Below are 14,778 nucleotides of genomic sequence, written 5' to 3' on the forward strand. Positions count from 1 at the left end.
ACCAAACAGGCAGTATCTCACTTTTAATGTAGCAAATATACAGGAACTTTGAATTACAAGATCACCTCCCAATGAAATTGCTAGCAAAAATATTCACAAAAAGTTCAAATAAATAACAATACATGATTATCAACATCAAAAGCTGGGCTGCAAACACTCAGTTAATCGAGTTCAGTCCTTCCAGAGTGGTCTGTTTATTTTTCAGATGAAAAACAACCAATGCAATGGGAGCAACAAAGGCTCAATACCTTTAAAATAAGGCAAAAAATAGTACATTCTAGGCAATTCCATTCTGCAGAAATTTCAACTATAATATCAGCTCCAAGAAAGGGTGTCACAGACTGACTGAAAAAACTGCCAAAATTCTCTCAAACTTCTACCAAGATCCTTTAAATAGCAAATTCAAGATAAAATTACCTCAAACAATAAATGAAACACAGAAAGGATATGAGCAGTAATGGGATTATTGTGCAGAGGAGGTAAAACTTTTAACTGACCACAGTATGAGATGCAAGTAATGCAGAAGAAAGAAATGTGTCAAGAGAAACACAGTATTGCTTTACATTTCTTTGTGTGATACATTAAAAATACAGTTTAGCATTACTAAGGAAAGCAGTTTATACATATTGGAGTAAAACTCTGTTCACACCTTTGTAACAGGGTAATTTCATTGAAAACATCTGAGCTGTTCAGAGTTTACAGTTGTGCAACTGAAGGACAATCTGGCTGTTTAACTAAAATGCAACCTGAGCATATTTATTCTGTAGGTAACACTGCAGAACATTAAACCCTGGCATCCTCTAGCAAAAAAAATAAATCTCTCTGTTTAAATATCTCACATCACAGCAACTTGTTCTTCAAGAAGCATCACCAATGCCAGGCTTAGACACACAGATAGCAAAAAAAATATAATAGCCACACACTATGCTATGGATGTATCTTAATTAAATAATTTTAAACTGAAGGTATTTGATGGAATAAAATCTTCTGCTATATTCAGAAGTACTTCTAAAGACAATATACATCAATACAAAATGAAGGAAGCATAAATCATATTCCTCTTCACAAAAAGAGCTCTGTTTATTTGTAGACCCAGAAAGAACACAGTCAAGTTAAAATGGAAACAGGATAAAGCCTAACCCTTACAGGTCTGCTCAGGCCAAGAGCTGTTTGTTGAGGCAAACACAGAATTTCTATTTCTGTGTGTGAACAAAGACAACTATAGAAGTATCAAATCAGTGAACAGAAATTAGATTGATGTGATTGTCATGTGAGACAAACTGACTTGGCCAGATCACACCCAGCTGGATGATGAGCAAGTATTCAGACTTATTTGAAGTGGCCTCACCATCTCCACCTGCTTCACTTTTTATCTCCAACAACAGCCTGATGTCCACCAGATCACAAGCACTACATTAAAACAAAACTTTCCTACCTCTGTGATAACAAGCTTTTCTCAGTGCCAATCACCTTTCATCTGGTTTCTGATTGAAATGTTGCTTATTTATTCTTTAAACAGTGATCATGCAAAATGTGCCTGTATCTACATGCCCTCCTTAGAACCCAGGAAAGCATCAATACACAGTAAGGTTTCATAGGAAAATTTAGCATACACTAATATTCAGTGCTGTAACAACATGCTAAATTAATGACCGCACCTAACAGAATTTGTTTAAAAACCTGCTATTCTGATTATTGCCTGGATCCTGCTCGGGTTTTGTGCTTAGAACAGTGGCCTAGAACAGTGCACTGAACTTGCTCACTGGCAAGAGCAGCTCGACCTTTCACTGCTGTGAATGTGAACCAGGAAAACTTGACTAAGGCAGGCTTGCAAAACTTGGCCAGAGCTTGAAATAGAAGCACTGGATGCAGGAACTTTTCATCTAAAAAAGCTGAAATAAGTGATGAGGCTGGGCCAAAACAAAGGGGTGAAACAGTGACAATGGGATGTGCTGGTCCTCCGTAGCTGCTGGTGTTCAGTTCTGCCCTCTGAGTCCACCCCACCTCTGAGACAGCCAATTTATTTGATCTTTGAGCATGTCGGATTAAGTGTCACTTGAATTGCATAGAGCTCAATGTACATGCAACTACAATTCATTTTAACTGTAATTTCACAAATACTGAATCTGGAAACGTGATACCATTACATTTGTTTCCTTTATCAATTTAAAATTTCACATTTGGTCTCCAGCAGACTAAGAAAAAAACCACTAAAAATATTTCTTAAGACTATTCCTGAGCAATGTTTTTATGTACTGTAAAATACTTTAGTTTATTACTACATTTATTAAGATTCTCACATTTTAAACTACCTATATATAAATCCATGCTTTGAAATTTTACAAAGCTGAAGATCTGGTAGGCACAATGAAGAATAGAAACAGCTAAGCATCTTAAAACCAAGATGAGCTCACCAAGAGAAGTGCAATTTAGCTATATACATGATGTACTCTTTAGTATTTGCTACTTTTTCCATTTTCTATCACAATGTGAAGGATCCACCTGTAGGATCTGGTCCATCAGACCTCAGCTCACTGCTCATGAACACTGTAACTGGGTGGCTGAGGGTGAATTTAATGCTGACCAGGACTGCATTTTTAAATGAAAATACAAAACATCCTCTAGAATTTAATTTAAATAAGATCATGTCCCCAGCTGCTGTGACTGAGTTGGAACTGTAACAGATGAATGGACACATGAATATTGTCTGAACTGTCCTTTGTATTCTCTTGTATCTCACAGACACAAGAGAAGACAGAGGGTCCAAGGACAGGACCCAATCCTGGTTGTACAACTTTCTTCTGTAGGATATTTCCCCATGTCACCTCACTAAACCTTGAAACAAGAATCCAAGCTAGACTGGACCATGGGATAAATAACAGTCATATTGGGTGACTGAAAATAGGTATCTTCTGTATCAAAATGTATCTTTACTTGAACTTACAATACCCTTTAAATTCTTCCCCTAAGAGTTTATTTTTTAGATTTTGAGAGGTCACCAGTTCTGCAAATTAGGCCACACAGTCTCTGGTAATATCCTCACTTTGCATGACTCAAATATATCCATGTGCAATTTGAAATCTGGTCATTTCCTCTAAAGACAAAAAGCATCAAGACTTAAAAATGAACTTCCAGGACAGCCTCTGTAAACACAGTGAAGATTCCAGGTACAAAAATACACATTCCATTTTCTTAATCTGTAACTATTGAAGCTGTCTGCTCCCTAATATTTTGTCTTAAAAAGATCCTTTCTGCATTAAAATATTTCAAAACATTATCTCCATTCTTCTTCTTCTCAAAAAAATAACATCTATTTCATCAAAAAAATCCAATTCATCATCTTCTGTGAAGAATTAGAGTTGGCTTTGCATAGATAGCAGGCTCCATTATTTAACATAAAATAGCTGAGCCCTTTCCATCAGAAAACACCACCATCAAACCTGCCCCATAAAACAGCAAGAAAAAAAGAGCATGGACCCTATTCCCTCAAAAACACCATGGTAAGCACAAGGAACTCCACAGCCTTCAATAGACTGGTGCAAATATGTATCTCTCTAAACTTCACCCTGTGCCATTGTTATTTTCATTGAGCAACTGTAAATATTTTGGAGGAAAGACCAATGGAAGACACTTGCCTTCAGGGAAAAAATTTCCTGCTGGCCTTGCTGGCTTAAGATCAAATGTACAGAAATGAAGAGTGCTGACTCGGAATTGAGAACGTATTTTCTCAGGATCTTCCTAGGAAGAAAACCCTCCCACATCGGCCAAAAGCAGCAACGTTTCCTAATGAATTTCCCTTCACTTGAATTTGTGTGACGTTTGCTGGGTGCCATTTGTTTTGATTTTCCTGTCCCCCGCTGGTTTTTTAGGAGGGACACAACCGTTGGCGCTGCCGTTTTTCTTTGGGTTTGTGCACGTGTATGTTTTGAAGCCTTTGATGGGAGCAGCTGCCCCGTGGAACGCCGGGCTTTGCTTGGGGGGTCTGATATTACCAACACTTTGGATTTTAGAGCCGTTCTCGGAGGGCTGCGGGTTGAGCAGCTGTTGCTTTGCAGCTGGTTTCTTTTTCAGTTCGCTCCTTGCGTCACCAGCCTGTCTCTGAGAAGGTGCTGCACATCCCGCTCTCTCCGCCGGCCTCAAGTGACCTGGGTGAGAATGTAACTGGCGACTTCCCTCCCAGTGGGGATCCCCCCTGTGACCCAAACAGCTCCTGGGCAGCTTGGCAACACTATCCTGGGGCACCACTTGCCTGTTGGGCACAGGGCTGAGCAATGCCTTGCCTTTGCCAGGGCTCTTCAGGGCACGGGTGGAGCTGGGAGCAGTCTGGGGCCGGCCCTTGGCTGCCTTTCCCCTCTCGTTCTGCACCGTCTGCATCTGCAGCCACTCCAGCTGCACCAGGCGCTCCAGGTATTTCTCCAGAAATCCCGTCGGCTTCGGCCGGAAATCGGTTTTCCCTTCCACGTGGACAAAGATGGCCAGCTGCTTCAAGTCCCAGGAGTTGAAAGGGGGTGGGAGGAAGTCTGGGTAGTAATATTCTGATTCTTTAAAACCCATTTCAGGGACGTGTTCCAAACAATCCGGATCGATTTCTTCAGCTCGGAGAATGAGTTCCGGTGGAGTGCAGGGAGAGGGGGGAATGGGAATCCTTTCTGAATCAGAGAGGTCACTGGCACTATCATCTTCAGCATCTTCTTTAATAATTTGTACTGATTCAAAATCAAGAAACATTTCACTTACAGATGCTTCTTGCCATTTAGAAGGGCCTGGACTGGCTCCAGCAACATGTTCTTCGTGATTCTTTTCCAACTGTTCTTTTTTACTGCAGTAAAAATGTTGCACTGGGACATCTTTAACCCTACAGAAGTTTCCTTGTGTGCTGCCCTTTGTGCTTGGAGGGATCCTGTGCAGCAAAGATTCATTCTGCCTTCTTTCTGGGAGACTCCTCTTTGGTCCTTGCACACTGTGCAGTGATGGGCAAACACTCGGGATCCTGAATGAGAAGAATGATCATGTCCTGTCAGAATGGTTAATTCTTTGAACATCAGTTTGCAAAGGTCTTGCTACCCCCTTCAAGGACAGGGATTTACACGACTGAAGCTAAAACTGGCACAGAAACTCAAGGCAAAATTAATATTTGCTGGTAGAGATAACACTGCCTACTACTGATTTATTTTATTTTATTCACTAAGGCAGGACAGTAAGTTTCCATATTGATAACTTAGATTTATTGTCCTCATAAATGCTGAACTCTGGGGCCAGTGAAGTCAAAAACACAACACAGCAGCCATGATTTAATCACAAGCATTTAATAACCCAGTCTGAAATGACCACAAATTAAAGAGACAATCTGAACATAAAACTACCTTTTGGACTGAGTGTTGCTGTCCAGCTGGTTTCTTCCCTTCTTAAGAACATTTGGTTGGTTACCATCTTGAGTGTCAGGGGAAATCTGAAGAGATATGAGAGTATGTGATGTTATTAAGAAGCTGACTTAATCTAGGTACTCTTCTTATGTTAAAAAAAGGGATTCTTTACCTTTTCAATGGCACTTGATGCATTTTTGCCCAATCTTCCAGGAGAAGATTTCACATAAGAAATTGGTTTATTTAGTCCTTTGGTGCTCAGATGGCTTTTTCCATTGCTGTAACTAGGAAGGATTAAACAGAATATCACTTACAAATAGCAACATATATGACCATCAGAAAGGAAATACAATAAAAGCTTAGAATGCAATTGAGTTTAGAAAAGAGAATTGATTGCAACTATTCTTAAAGTTCACCAGAACTCTGCCATGGTCACTTTTTACTTTTATACTATTAATGCTGTACTGTATTTTTAATACTATTAATGCAATAGTGAATAATTCTGTCAGATGATATAACAATAGAATGTAGCCCTTATATAGAATCCTCTGCCAGAGTATCTCAAAATTACTTTTGGGATAATAAAGAATAGATATTAGAGATCAGATATTTAACTACTGATTTCTATAATACCTGAAACTGCAATTTAACCAAAGTTATTATAAAGTACAATATAAAGGTAACTGCAAGTCAAATTTTGCTTGTCTTCCTCCTTTGCATACTGGAAACAAAACTTAAAGGATTATTCCTTTGAAGTTAAGGAGTGGAAGTAAGCAGGGAGCACAATGTCTATTCTCCTACCAATACAAACTGTTTTACAAAAGGCACAAACAAAACTCCCTATTTCATGTTATAATGGGGTCGTGACAATATTAGCAGGAGAAAAAACTCACATGTGAGCAAAGGGAATGGCATTACTGATCTGGGTAGCTTAAAACTAAAACATGTAGTTCCTCAATTAAACCAGATACATTCCTGTGTAAGCACACAGAATAAATAAATCAATGTATTCTGTAAGAATCAGAAAACAGTGTCTGTTCTACAAACAAGAAATATTGCTGATTTTAAAAAGAGAAGCTTTAAAATACCATTTCAAAACGGGAATAAACAAAGTGTGCCCTCCCAGTCTAATCTAGCATGGCTGCAGTTCAGTTAATTTGCCAGGATGTACATCTTGTTTTCACAGTTTTTATGCCAGTATAGTTAAATTTTGTTTTTTAAAAGATCTGATTTCATAAATTCAAGAGTTTATAAAAGAATTAAACTACGTCCCGTGCCTCCAGCATTGTTGCAGTCACCTCTGTGACTTTGTGACCTGCGTGATCATCCTGCACAATCATTCCTGCTGCTGTGGATCAGGGCAGAGGATGACAATCTCAACAGTACAGCCAGGCACTTATTAACTCATCTACAGTATTTTGACAGTTCTGTAACTAGAAAGAGAGAAATTAATTTCCTTACTTTACCATTCCTTTGTGGTTTTCATTGGTGTGGCTGTGGCTTCCCTTCTGCTGTGTCTCTCTGTGCAGCAATAAGGGATATTCTTGAATGCCTGGTCCCATTATTCCTCTCTTTCAAGGGTGTCTGCACCTTTATTTTTACATAATCTTCAAACGGCTCCAGTCTTTTGGGTTTGCAAGACACAGCGGATCAAACACAGACATCGCCACGTCCTGGAGCTGCTGGAAACAAACCAAACCTTCCCAATGTGATTCTATTTTTAAAGCAGGAACATAAACATAACCAGCTCCTGGTAAACACTGTCCCCTCCTCCAGCACGCGCTTAACGGGAACCAGTATCATTCATTACTATTCCCAGTCCAGGGAATCACCTGGGAGTCGGCAGCGTGACCAGAGCTCCCGTGCGGTGTCATGTGCTCACCATCCTCACCATTCCCAACATCGCTCCGCCTGCGCACTTGGATTGACTTGGATCGCCTGGAGCCGGGCGTCACAGCCCACCCGGGCGGGTGTTCCTGCTCCCAATTTACCGGGAGCAGATGCTCATCCCCCTGCGTTCTGTGCGTGCCGAGCTGTCCTTCTCGTGTCACAAAAAACGCGCTCTTGCAATATTCATGTATGCAAATTCTGAACCAGATACTTAATTATTTTTTCCTTTTTCCAAAACAAATGCCTCATCAATTCCTACCGAAAACACTCAGAGCGGGATCTGTGGCATTCTTTTATTTCCCATTCTTTTATTACCCCGTTCCAGGGTACCGCATTGGGGTGCACAGACACGGCGTGCAAATGTGACAGGCGACCAACAGCTCTGCTGACCCACCTTTACAGTCACTGCACTGCTGTTTATGCATTGCTTATGCACGCTAATGCAAAATAAATGGAAAATAATTTACATTTGACCTCGTCCTCTGCCACACGCCTTCCCCCATCCTGTCCCCGGCCAAGGAGGAGCGCGGGGAGAAAAAGGGGGCCCCGGAGCGCCGGGACGAGGCAGATCAGTGGCCGCGAAGAGGCAGCACCGGGACGGCAGTACCTGGGATGGAAGGCAGTGCCCAGGATGGATGGCAGCAGTGCCCGGGATGGATGGCAGTACCTAGGATGGAAGGCAGTGCCCAGGATGGATGGCAGCAGTGCCCGGGATGGATGGCAGTACCTGGGATGGAAGGCAGTGCCCAGGATGGATGGCAGCAGTGCCCGGGATGGATGGCAGTACCTGGGATGGAAGGCAGTGCCCAGGATGGATGGCGGCAGTGCCCGGGACAGATGGCAGTGCCCGGCATGGATGGCAGTGCCCGGCATGGATGGCAGTGCCCAGGACAGATGGCAGTGCCCGGCATGGCTGACAGGCTGTGCCCGCAGCAGCCGCCGATGCGGGCCCCGCTCCGCTCCCTCCCGGGCTGCCCCAGCGGTGCCCGCCGCGGTGCCCGCGCTCCGCAAGGACAGCGCCCGCGGAGGTCCCGAACCCGCCGCCCCCTCCACCTCCCGCCGGTCTCGCCCCCATCCCCGCGCCACGGCCGGGCCTCTCCCGGTCCCTGCCTTGCCTTTGCCTTCGGCCCCGCGTCCTTCGCCGCCGAGGGCGGTCCCGGGCAGCGCAGAGCGAGGGGCGGGCCGGGGCGGGGACAGGGCCCGGCGCCTGCGCTGCGGGAGCGGAGCGGGGCCCGCCCGGGCCGGGCCGGGCTCCGCGGGGCTGTACCGTCCATGGGCGCTGTGGCGGCCCCGGGCGCGGATCGTCCCCCCGGGCCCAGCGCCGCGGCCCCGCCCGACAGCCCCCGCCGGGACAGCCCCCGCGCCCCCTCCAGCCTCTGCAGCAGCCCCGGGCTCGGCTCCGGCTCGCTGGCGCCCGACAGCCTGCAAGCCTTCCCCGGGCTCGACTCGCCCAGCATCCAGTGTGACAGCCTGGAGTGTCCGCCCTGCTCGTCCTGCTGCTGCTGCCGCGGCAGTGCAGGCTCGGTGGGGGTTAGTGAGGACAGTCTGCAGGCCCCTCTCGCCCGGTGCTCCGGCCGAGGGTGCCTCGGGGCGCACCCGGCATCCAGCGACCTCTCCGACAGCCTGGAGTCGCTTATCCAGCACGACAGCCTCCAGTCGCTCTCCAGCCTGTGCGTGAGCTCCTCCAGTATCAGCGGTGATAGCCTTGAATCCCTCTCCAGCCTGAGCCTCGGGGGCACCAGCCAGCACAGCGATCTCGAGTTTGTCGGCCCCTGAGACTGCTTTCATCTCGCCTTCATCTCTACACAGACCGCCCTCGCCGCTGGATCCTTCCAGCTGCTCTGAGAGCTTCCACGTTTGTGCCCTTCATTCACAAGGTGACATTCAAGTTGATCCTTCTTCCCGCACCCAGTGCAATAACCTCAGACCTTATTGTCCGTGGCTGCCATTCCCAAATTAAGTGCTTCAGAAGGGCAGTGTTCACTATTGCCTGGTTCTTTGCCATCAGTTAAGAATGGAAGTGCGTGTTCCTCGGAGGAATCCCAGCTATCTCTCTGATCTCTATGAGAACATGTTAAGGGCTGAAGGAGCAGCACGACGAGGACAACAGCAGCCCCCAGCAGTCCATACAAGTAGCAGCCTGACTTCTCAGAGCAGCACTCCAGCCAAGAAGAGCCCCCAGCCAAACCACCCTCAGAGCAGCACATCCTCCAGCTGTGACCCAGCACTGCGGCCCATCATACGCCGCCGAGCCAGGTCTTTGCCCACATCACCCGAAAGGAGAAGAGCAGTGCACTGTCAGCTTCCTGAGTGCCAGAGTCGTATGAACCGGGTGAGGTTTGCTGATGCTTTGGGTTTGGAGCTCACCGAGGTGAAAGTCTTCCAGACTGGCGAGGATCCATCCATCCCCTTGCATGTCCTTTCCAGGCTCTCCATAAACTCAGACCTCTGGTACAGCAACTCAGACTTGGAGTTTACTATGCAATGCTTGGTCCCAGACTTCCAGCAGCCTGCAGACTGTGTGGATTTCTCCTCCCGACTTCAGGAGCAGCAGGTGTGTCTCGAGCGGGTGACCAGCTCCGATTTGGGGCTCAGTGGCACCATCCAGGTTCGCAATGTGGCGTTTGAGAAGCGGGTGTCTGTGCGCTACACCTTCGACCAGTGGCAGAGCCTCCACGAAGTGTGTGCTCGCTGGCACCACAGCATCCCCGAGAAAAACGGGCAGGATCAGGCCGATGTTTTCACTTTCTTTCTTCCTGTGCCTCCTTTCCTCCTCCAGCTGTGCTCTCTCGTCCAGTTTGCAGCAAGGTACCAAGTCAATGGCCAGGAGTACTGGGATAACAACAGAGGCCAAAACTACACCCTCACCTGTCGGACCCACCCCCTTAAGATGCCGAGGGAGTGTCAGGAGAGCTGGATCCACTTCATCTGAACAAAGGAAGTGGGGGCAGAGCAGCTTGTCAGTAGTCTTGGTGGCACTCTGTTCCTTGGCATGGCTCTCTGCTCCTATGGCAACAGTCTTCTTGGTAAAACCTGCCAAATCTGGCGAAGTGTCCCAGGGCTGGGGAGCAGCCAGTGACCCTGACAAACTGTTCCAAACTTCTCAGAAAGCTAAAAGGGCCAAAATCTTTACTGAGATACACTTGTGGAAAGCCCGTGTCATTTATTGTAATGTGTGAGCAGAATGGTTTCAAGGAATGCTGTCAGACTACCAGAGGGTAAAGCAGCACATTTCTGTTTCCTAGTAATACTCTGGGTTGCACAGAATGTTTTTAACTGATCTCATTTTGTACTATTTGTTTACTAAACCGCTTTACTAGTTTTGTTTCTAATTTTGTTTGTATTATCTCACCAAGTCTGGGCACTATTCCATTTATGCATAATTTGGATGGCAGGCACTGTAGGGAGTACTTGTATTTATATATATCGTATTAAGGCTGTAACCACGTTAAATATTCCCATTAATATTTGGGTTGGGAATTAAATGTTACTACAAGCAGAACATACATGGAAATATGCCATCAGCCCCTCTCTTTCCCTTAAAAAATACCCAAAAAGGTGCCTTTTCTTATCTCCAGTGTTTGCAGCAGGAGTGATTGTTATTAAAATGTGTGTAAGGCAGACCTTCCTGGGGAAATTCTCATCTTTTTCAGGTGGTGCCCAAATAGGTTTTTCTCTTGTCCTTTCCTGGTGCACCTGTATTTACTAAGGGAAACTAGAGCAATTTTGGACTTGTGTTGCAGTTGAAGATCTCAAAACATTCTATGAATGCTCATGATTTTACCAGTGTCTCTGGTAAAATTATAAATCAAGAAATGGATATGAGATAGATATATAGATATGTATAAGGAAAAAAATAGCACAGGGAGCAGGTTACAGAGCCTTGGATCCTGAATCCTGGCTCCCTGTTCCCAAGTGTCCCAGTACTACTGCAGCAGGACCTTTGAATTCTTTATTTAACTACTTCTCATTATAAAACTCCAAGACTGCAGCCTTTGCAGCACAAGCAGGAACTTCAAAGCAAAATTATGATTTTACTAGTAAACTAATACACAAAACCATAAACAGAATCCCTTCTGCTGCAGGGAGAGCACAGGAACACTGTTACACACCGTCTTCCCATGATTCTTGCACTACTACTTTCATTCTGTGGTTTTAGTGTGGTTTAGGATTGACAACAGGCTTGGATCTATTGAGCAAAATATTGTCCATAATTGTTTTCATACATATGGACATTGTTTTCATAACTGCATGGAAAGCTTAACTTTATATGGTAGCATGAATTTACAGAGCTGGCTGGCTGGAGGTATTAGAAAAGCTGCTTTTTAGGATTGTACTGTGACAATCAGGCCACTTATTTGGGCATCTTATTTTGGATTGGTGCTTATTTATTGAAATCACAAGTAGGTTTTAAAATCACAATTTTAAGGAACCCATGACCAATTCTATATTAGCCCAAAACGTCTCCTGAGTAATTCTGGAAGTGCAGAAACCCCAAGAAAATTAATTTGTCTGGCAACTTAATGTTGCTCCTTTTTGTGGTACCCATTTAGCAAAGCTGGGATTTCAAGTGAGGAAGCTGCCTCATTCCAATTAGGCTTTGGCTTTCAGAGGAGCCAAAGTCATGAATGAAGATTCATGAGCTGCTGAGCACCTCCTGCAGAGTATTCAGAAAATTCAGTCCTATTTGGAACTATTGAGTATTGACTGTGTTGGTTGCTTTGCTGGAGCACTGTGAGGCTGAACATTTAGGTGGAAATTGTTTTGAAGGAGGAGGTGAGGCTGAGGTGGGATTGTCAGAGGGGAAAGTGCTGCCTGCACCCAGTGTCCCTGGGTTAGAGCAGTGACCATTACCAATCTGGCAGCACCTTCTTGCCTGGAACTGTAAGTCCTGTCTTCCTCATATGGCACAAAAGATGAGAACTCTGTAAGAAGGGGCATTGTCTAATTGTAAAGAATTTTGCCTCCTATGCTGGCCCTCCTGTGACTAAGTGACAAGACAGTATAGGACATACAATATCTGCACTAGTCAATCTATATTCTCCCTAGAAATGGAGATGTTCTCCCTGTAGTTGATTGCCTGTGGTGTGACAAACTGTATCACCTCTGCTGAGGGTGAAGAGAACACTGTGGGACTAGTGCTGCCACTCTGCAGCTCAGCATTAGTGCAGGTTGTGCCAAATCATGCCAGAGTGAGTAGGTGTCGAGTGAGGTGAGCTGGAACACACCTTCCCTGACTGCAGAAGAATCTTTAGTGGCAGGAATTGAACTTGTGTACACTTACTTAGATGAAACTTGCTGACTTAGGGAATTCCATTAAAGTTTATCCACTATTGGTAAGTCCCTGGAGGCAAAGTTATGTACTTGTCAGTAAAGTAAGAAGGAAGTGGACATGCACACACACAGGAGCAGCTGTGCTGCATAAAAGGCACTATTTTAAAGTATTGTTCCCCTGTCCTTTTCCCTCCCAGATTACTGTATTTCTTCCCTCAGCAAACCCAGCAGATCCTGAAAGTCCCTCTGGTATTTGACAGGAGCTCAGAGCAATCCTTGGCTTCCTGGCAGAAAGATGCTGTTGCCATCTTCTGGGAGAGACTGTCATGTGCCAGCAACTGTCAAATCTGAGTATTATCTCAGACAAGGACAGATTATATAAAGCTGAGGCTCTCAGTATAAAGGGTAATGCCAGATGTACCACAGTGCAGAGGGGTAGGAAATGAATGTCTCAGCAGTCTGAGTTGGGCTTGTATTGTCTTCCTTCCACCACCTCTCCGGGTATTGGCATGTGCAAAATCTTGAATACTAAATACTAAAGCATTATTCCAAGATTCCCTTTGCTCTCCTTGCTTGCCTTGCACTGCTGGAGAAGCACTGGCAGTAGCAGTTCCTGGCAGTGCAGCTCTCTGGCACTGCTGGCTGTCAGTGGAGCAGCTGAGCTGAGAGTGATCTCCGGGTTAAGCTGTTAAACGTTCACACCAGTGCTGGCACCTGTCACATCAAAGAGGAAACAGGCACTTAGGTTTTCTTGTCACATTCAGCAGTGAGCATCAAAAGGCTTCTGGTTAACAAAAATGAGATTAAGCCATTAAGTAGTGGTAATATGCACTTCATGAAGGTAAACTTATGACCACCTCTGTATCTTCTCAGGACAACTTGACTGCTTGCACTGTGTTTAAACCAAGCACTTCCCTTATCATGAAGATTTTGTACAAGTGAATTCTTCACAAGGGTTATTGCCATATAATGCACTTTTTAAAAACATATTTATTATTGTCATACAATAAACGAATGTCTGGTAGCCCACAGTTTCAAGGTTCTTCCGAGCACGTTTTTTAAAGAAACATATGAAATCCTTGTAAATGAAAAGGGGGTTGTCTTCTGTGATTAAATGTCTTGTCCAGAATAAAGTACATTACACAGGATATCAATAAAGCACATATGCTGGACAAAGAGTCTAGCAGTTGTAAAATTGCAAAGTTTTTAGTTCATTTTAAAAAGCAATAATAAAACTATGGCTATTGTAATACAAGAGATTGAAATAAAAGCTTTTCACAATTTTATGTTGTTTCTGTCAGTGGTACTCCTTTTAAGAAAACTCCTGAGTTGTCACTTACAGAGCATCATACTCAGGGAGGTCAGGGGGCTTTGAGTTCCTAAACAGTGAACAGCACCTGAGGCACATGGTGATAGTCTGTGCAGCTGCAAAGATGGTCAGGCTGCCACTTTGAACATGGAATTTGTTGTCCTTTCACCTCAGAGTTCTATGCATGCAGCACCTGCAGAATAAAGATCTAATGTGGAAAAAGGCACGCTGACTGTTGATTCTGATAGACCTTCATGGAAGAGAAAGGGATTTTCCTCTCATTGCACTTTCCAAAGCTGTGCTAGACTCACCATGTGCATTTCTGAGCCTCACAGTTGTTAGTTATTATTCTGTTCTTTCAGTTCTCAGTGCTGCAGTCTGTCCTCTCAAATCAGGTCCTTCTCACTCACAGTTTCTTGAAAATATATCTACGTGTGGTATATTAAGAGCATGTCCAGTTCTGCAGGAACTGATTTATCCTTGATAGGAAATGCATCTCCATCGGGGTCAAGCATTTACTTGATACAGTTCCAGGTTTGAATAATCTGTTGCCAGGTTTCTCCTAAAGCAAAATGGAGACATTTAACTAGAAGACATAATTAATAAGGACAGATATTGCCCATTACTTTTTAATTGGTGTTAATAACTTCAACACTTCAGAGTTGCTTGGGGGAAAGATTATTATTGCAAATCACTGTTAAAATACATAGGAATGCCTATATTAAGTTGTTTAAGAATGTTAATATCTCTTTTTATTACAAAGTATACAGATTGTTATAAATATATGTGTGTAGATGCATAAAGGAGCGTGATTTCAGGAGACATGATATTATAATATCTTGTCTTTATGACTCTTGTTTTCCATTATCCTATACTACTGATCTGAATCAGAGCTAGCAATACCACCTTATTTTTAATAATCTTACCCACTAAAATAGAGTA

The 14,778-nt window shown here is 44.3% G+C and overlaps 2 protein-coding genes across 3 annotated transcripts; one reads left to right on the plus strand and one right to left on the minus strand.

Moving 5' to 3' along the window:
- Positions 1-8: 8 nt before the first annotated feature.
- FAM217B (family with sequence similarity 217 member B) lies at positions 9-8,454 on the minus strand. 2 transcript variants are annotated; one of them, XM_064674096.1, is made up of 5 exons: positions 8,369-8,454; positions 6,830-7,042; positions 5,536-5,647; positions 5,364-5,449; positions 9-4,990 (listed from the first exon to the last, which is right to left on the minus strand). In XM_064674096.1, the coding sequence occupies exons 2-5, from the start codon at positions 6,847-6,849 to the stop codon at positions 3,799-3,801; spliced, it is 1,410 nt and encodes a 469-aa protein (XP_064530166.1). In that variant the 5' UTR covers positions 6,850-7,042; positions 8,369-8,454; the 3' UTR covers positions 9-3,798. The 2 variants fall into 2 exon arrangements, with proteins under 2 accessions (XP_064530166.1, XP_064530165.1); XM_064674095.1 differs by having other exon boundaries at positions 6,825-7,042.
- Positions 8,455-9,037: 583 nt separating this feature from the next.
- Positions 9,038-13,813, plus strand: PPP1R3D (protein phosphatase 1 regulatory subunit 3D). The gene has a single exon (XM_064674098.1). It carries the CDS (start codon positions 9,268-9,270, stop codon positions 10,183-10,185), a length of 918 nt encoding a protein of 305 aa, XP_064530168.1. The 5' UTR covers positions 9,038-9,267; the 3' UTR covers positions 10,186-13,813.
- Positions 13,814-14,778: the final 965 nt, after the last annotated feature.

The sequence above is a fragment of the Pseudopipra pipra genome, chromosome 17, assembly GCF_036250125.1.
Source record: "Pseudopipra pipra isolate bDixPip1 chromosome 17, bDixPip1.hap1, whole genome shotgun sequence".
Taxonomy (NCBI): Eukaryota; Metazoa; Chordata; class Aves; order Passeriformes; family Pipridae; genus Pseudopipra; species Pseudopipra pipra.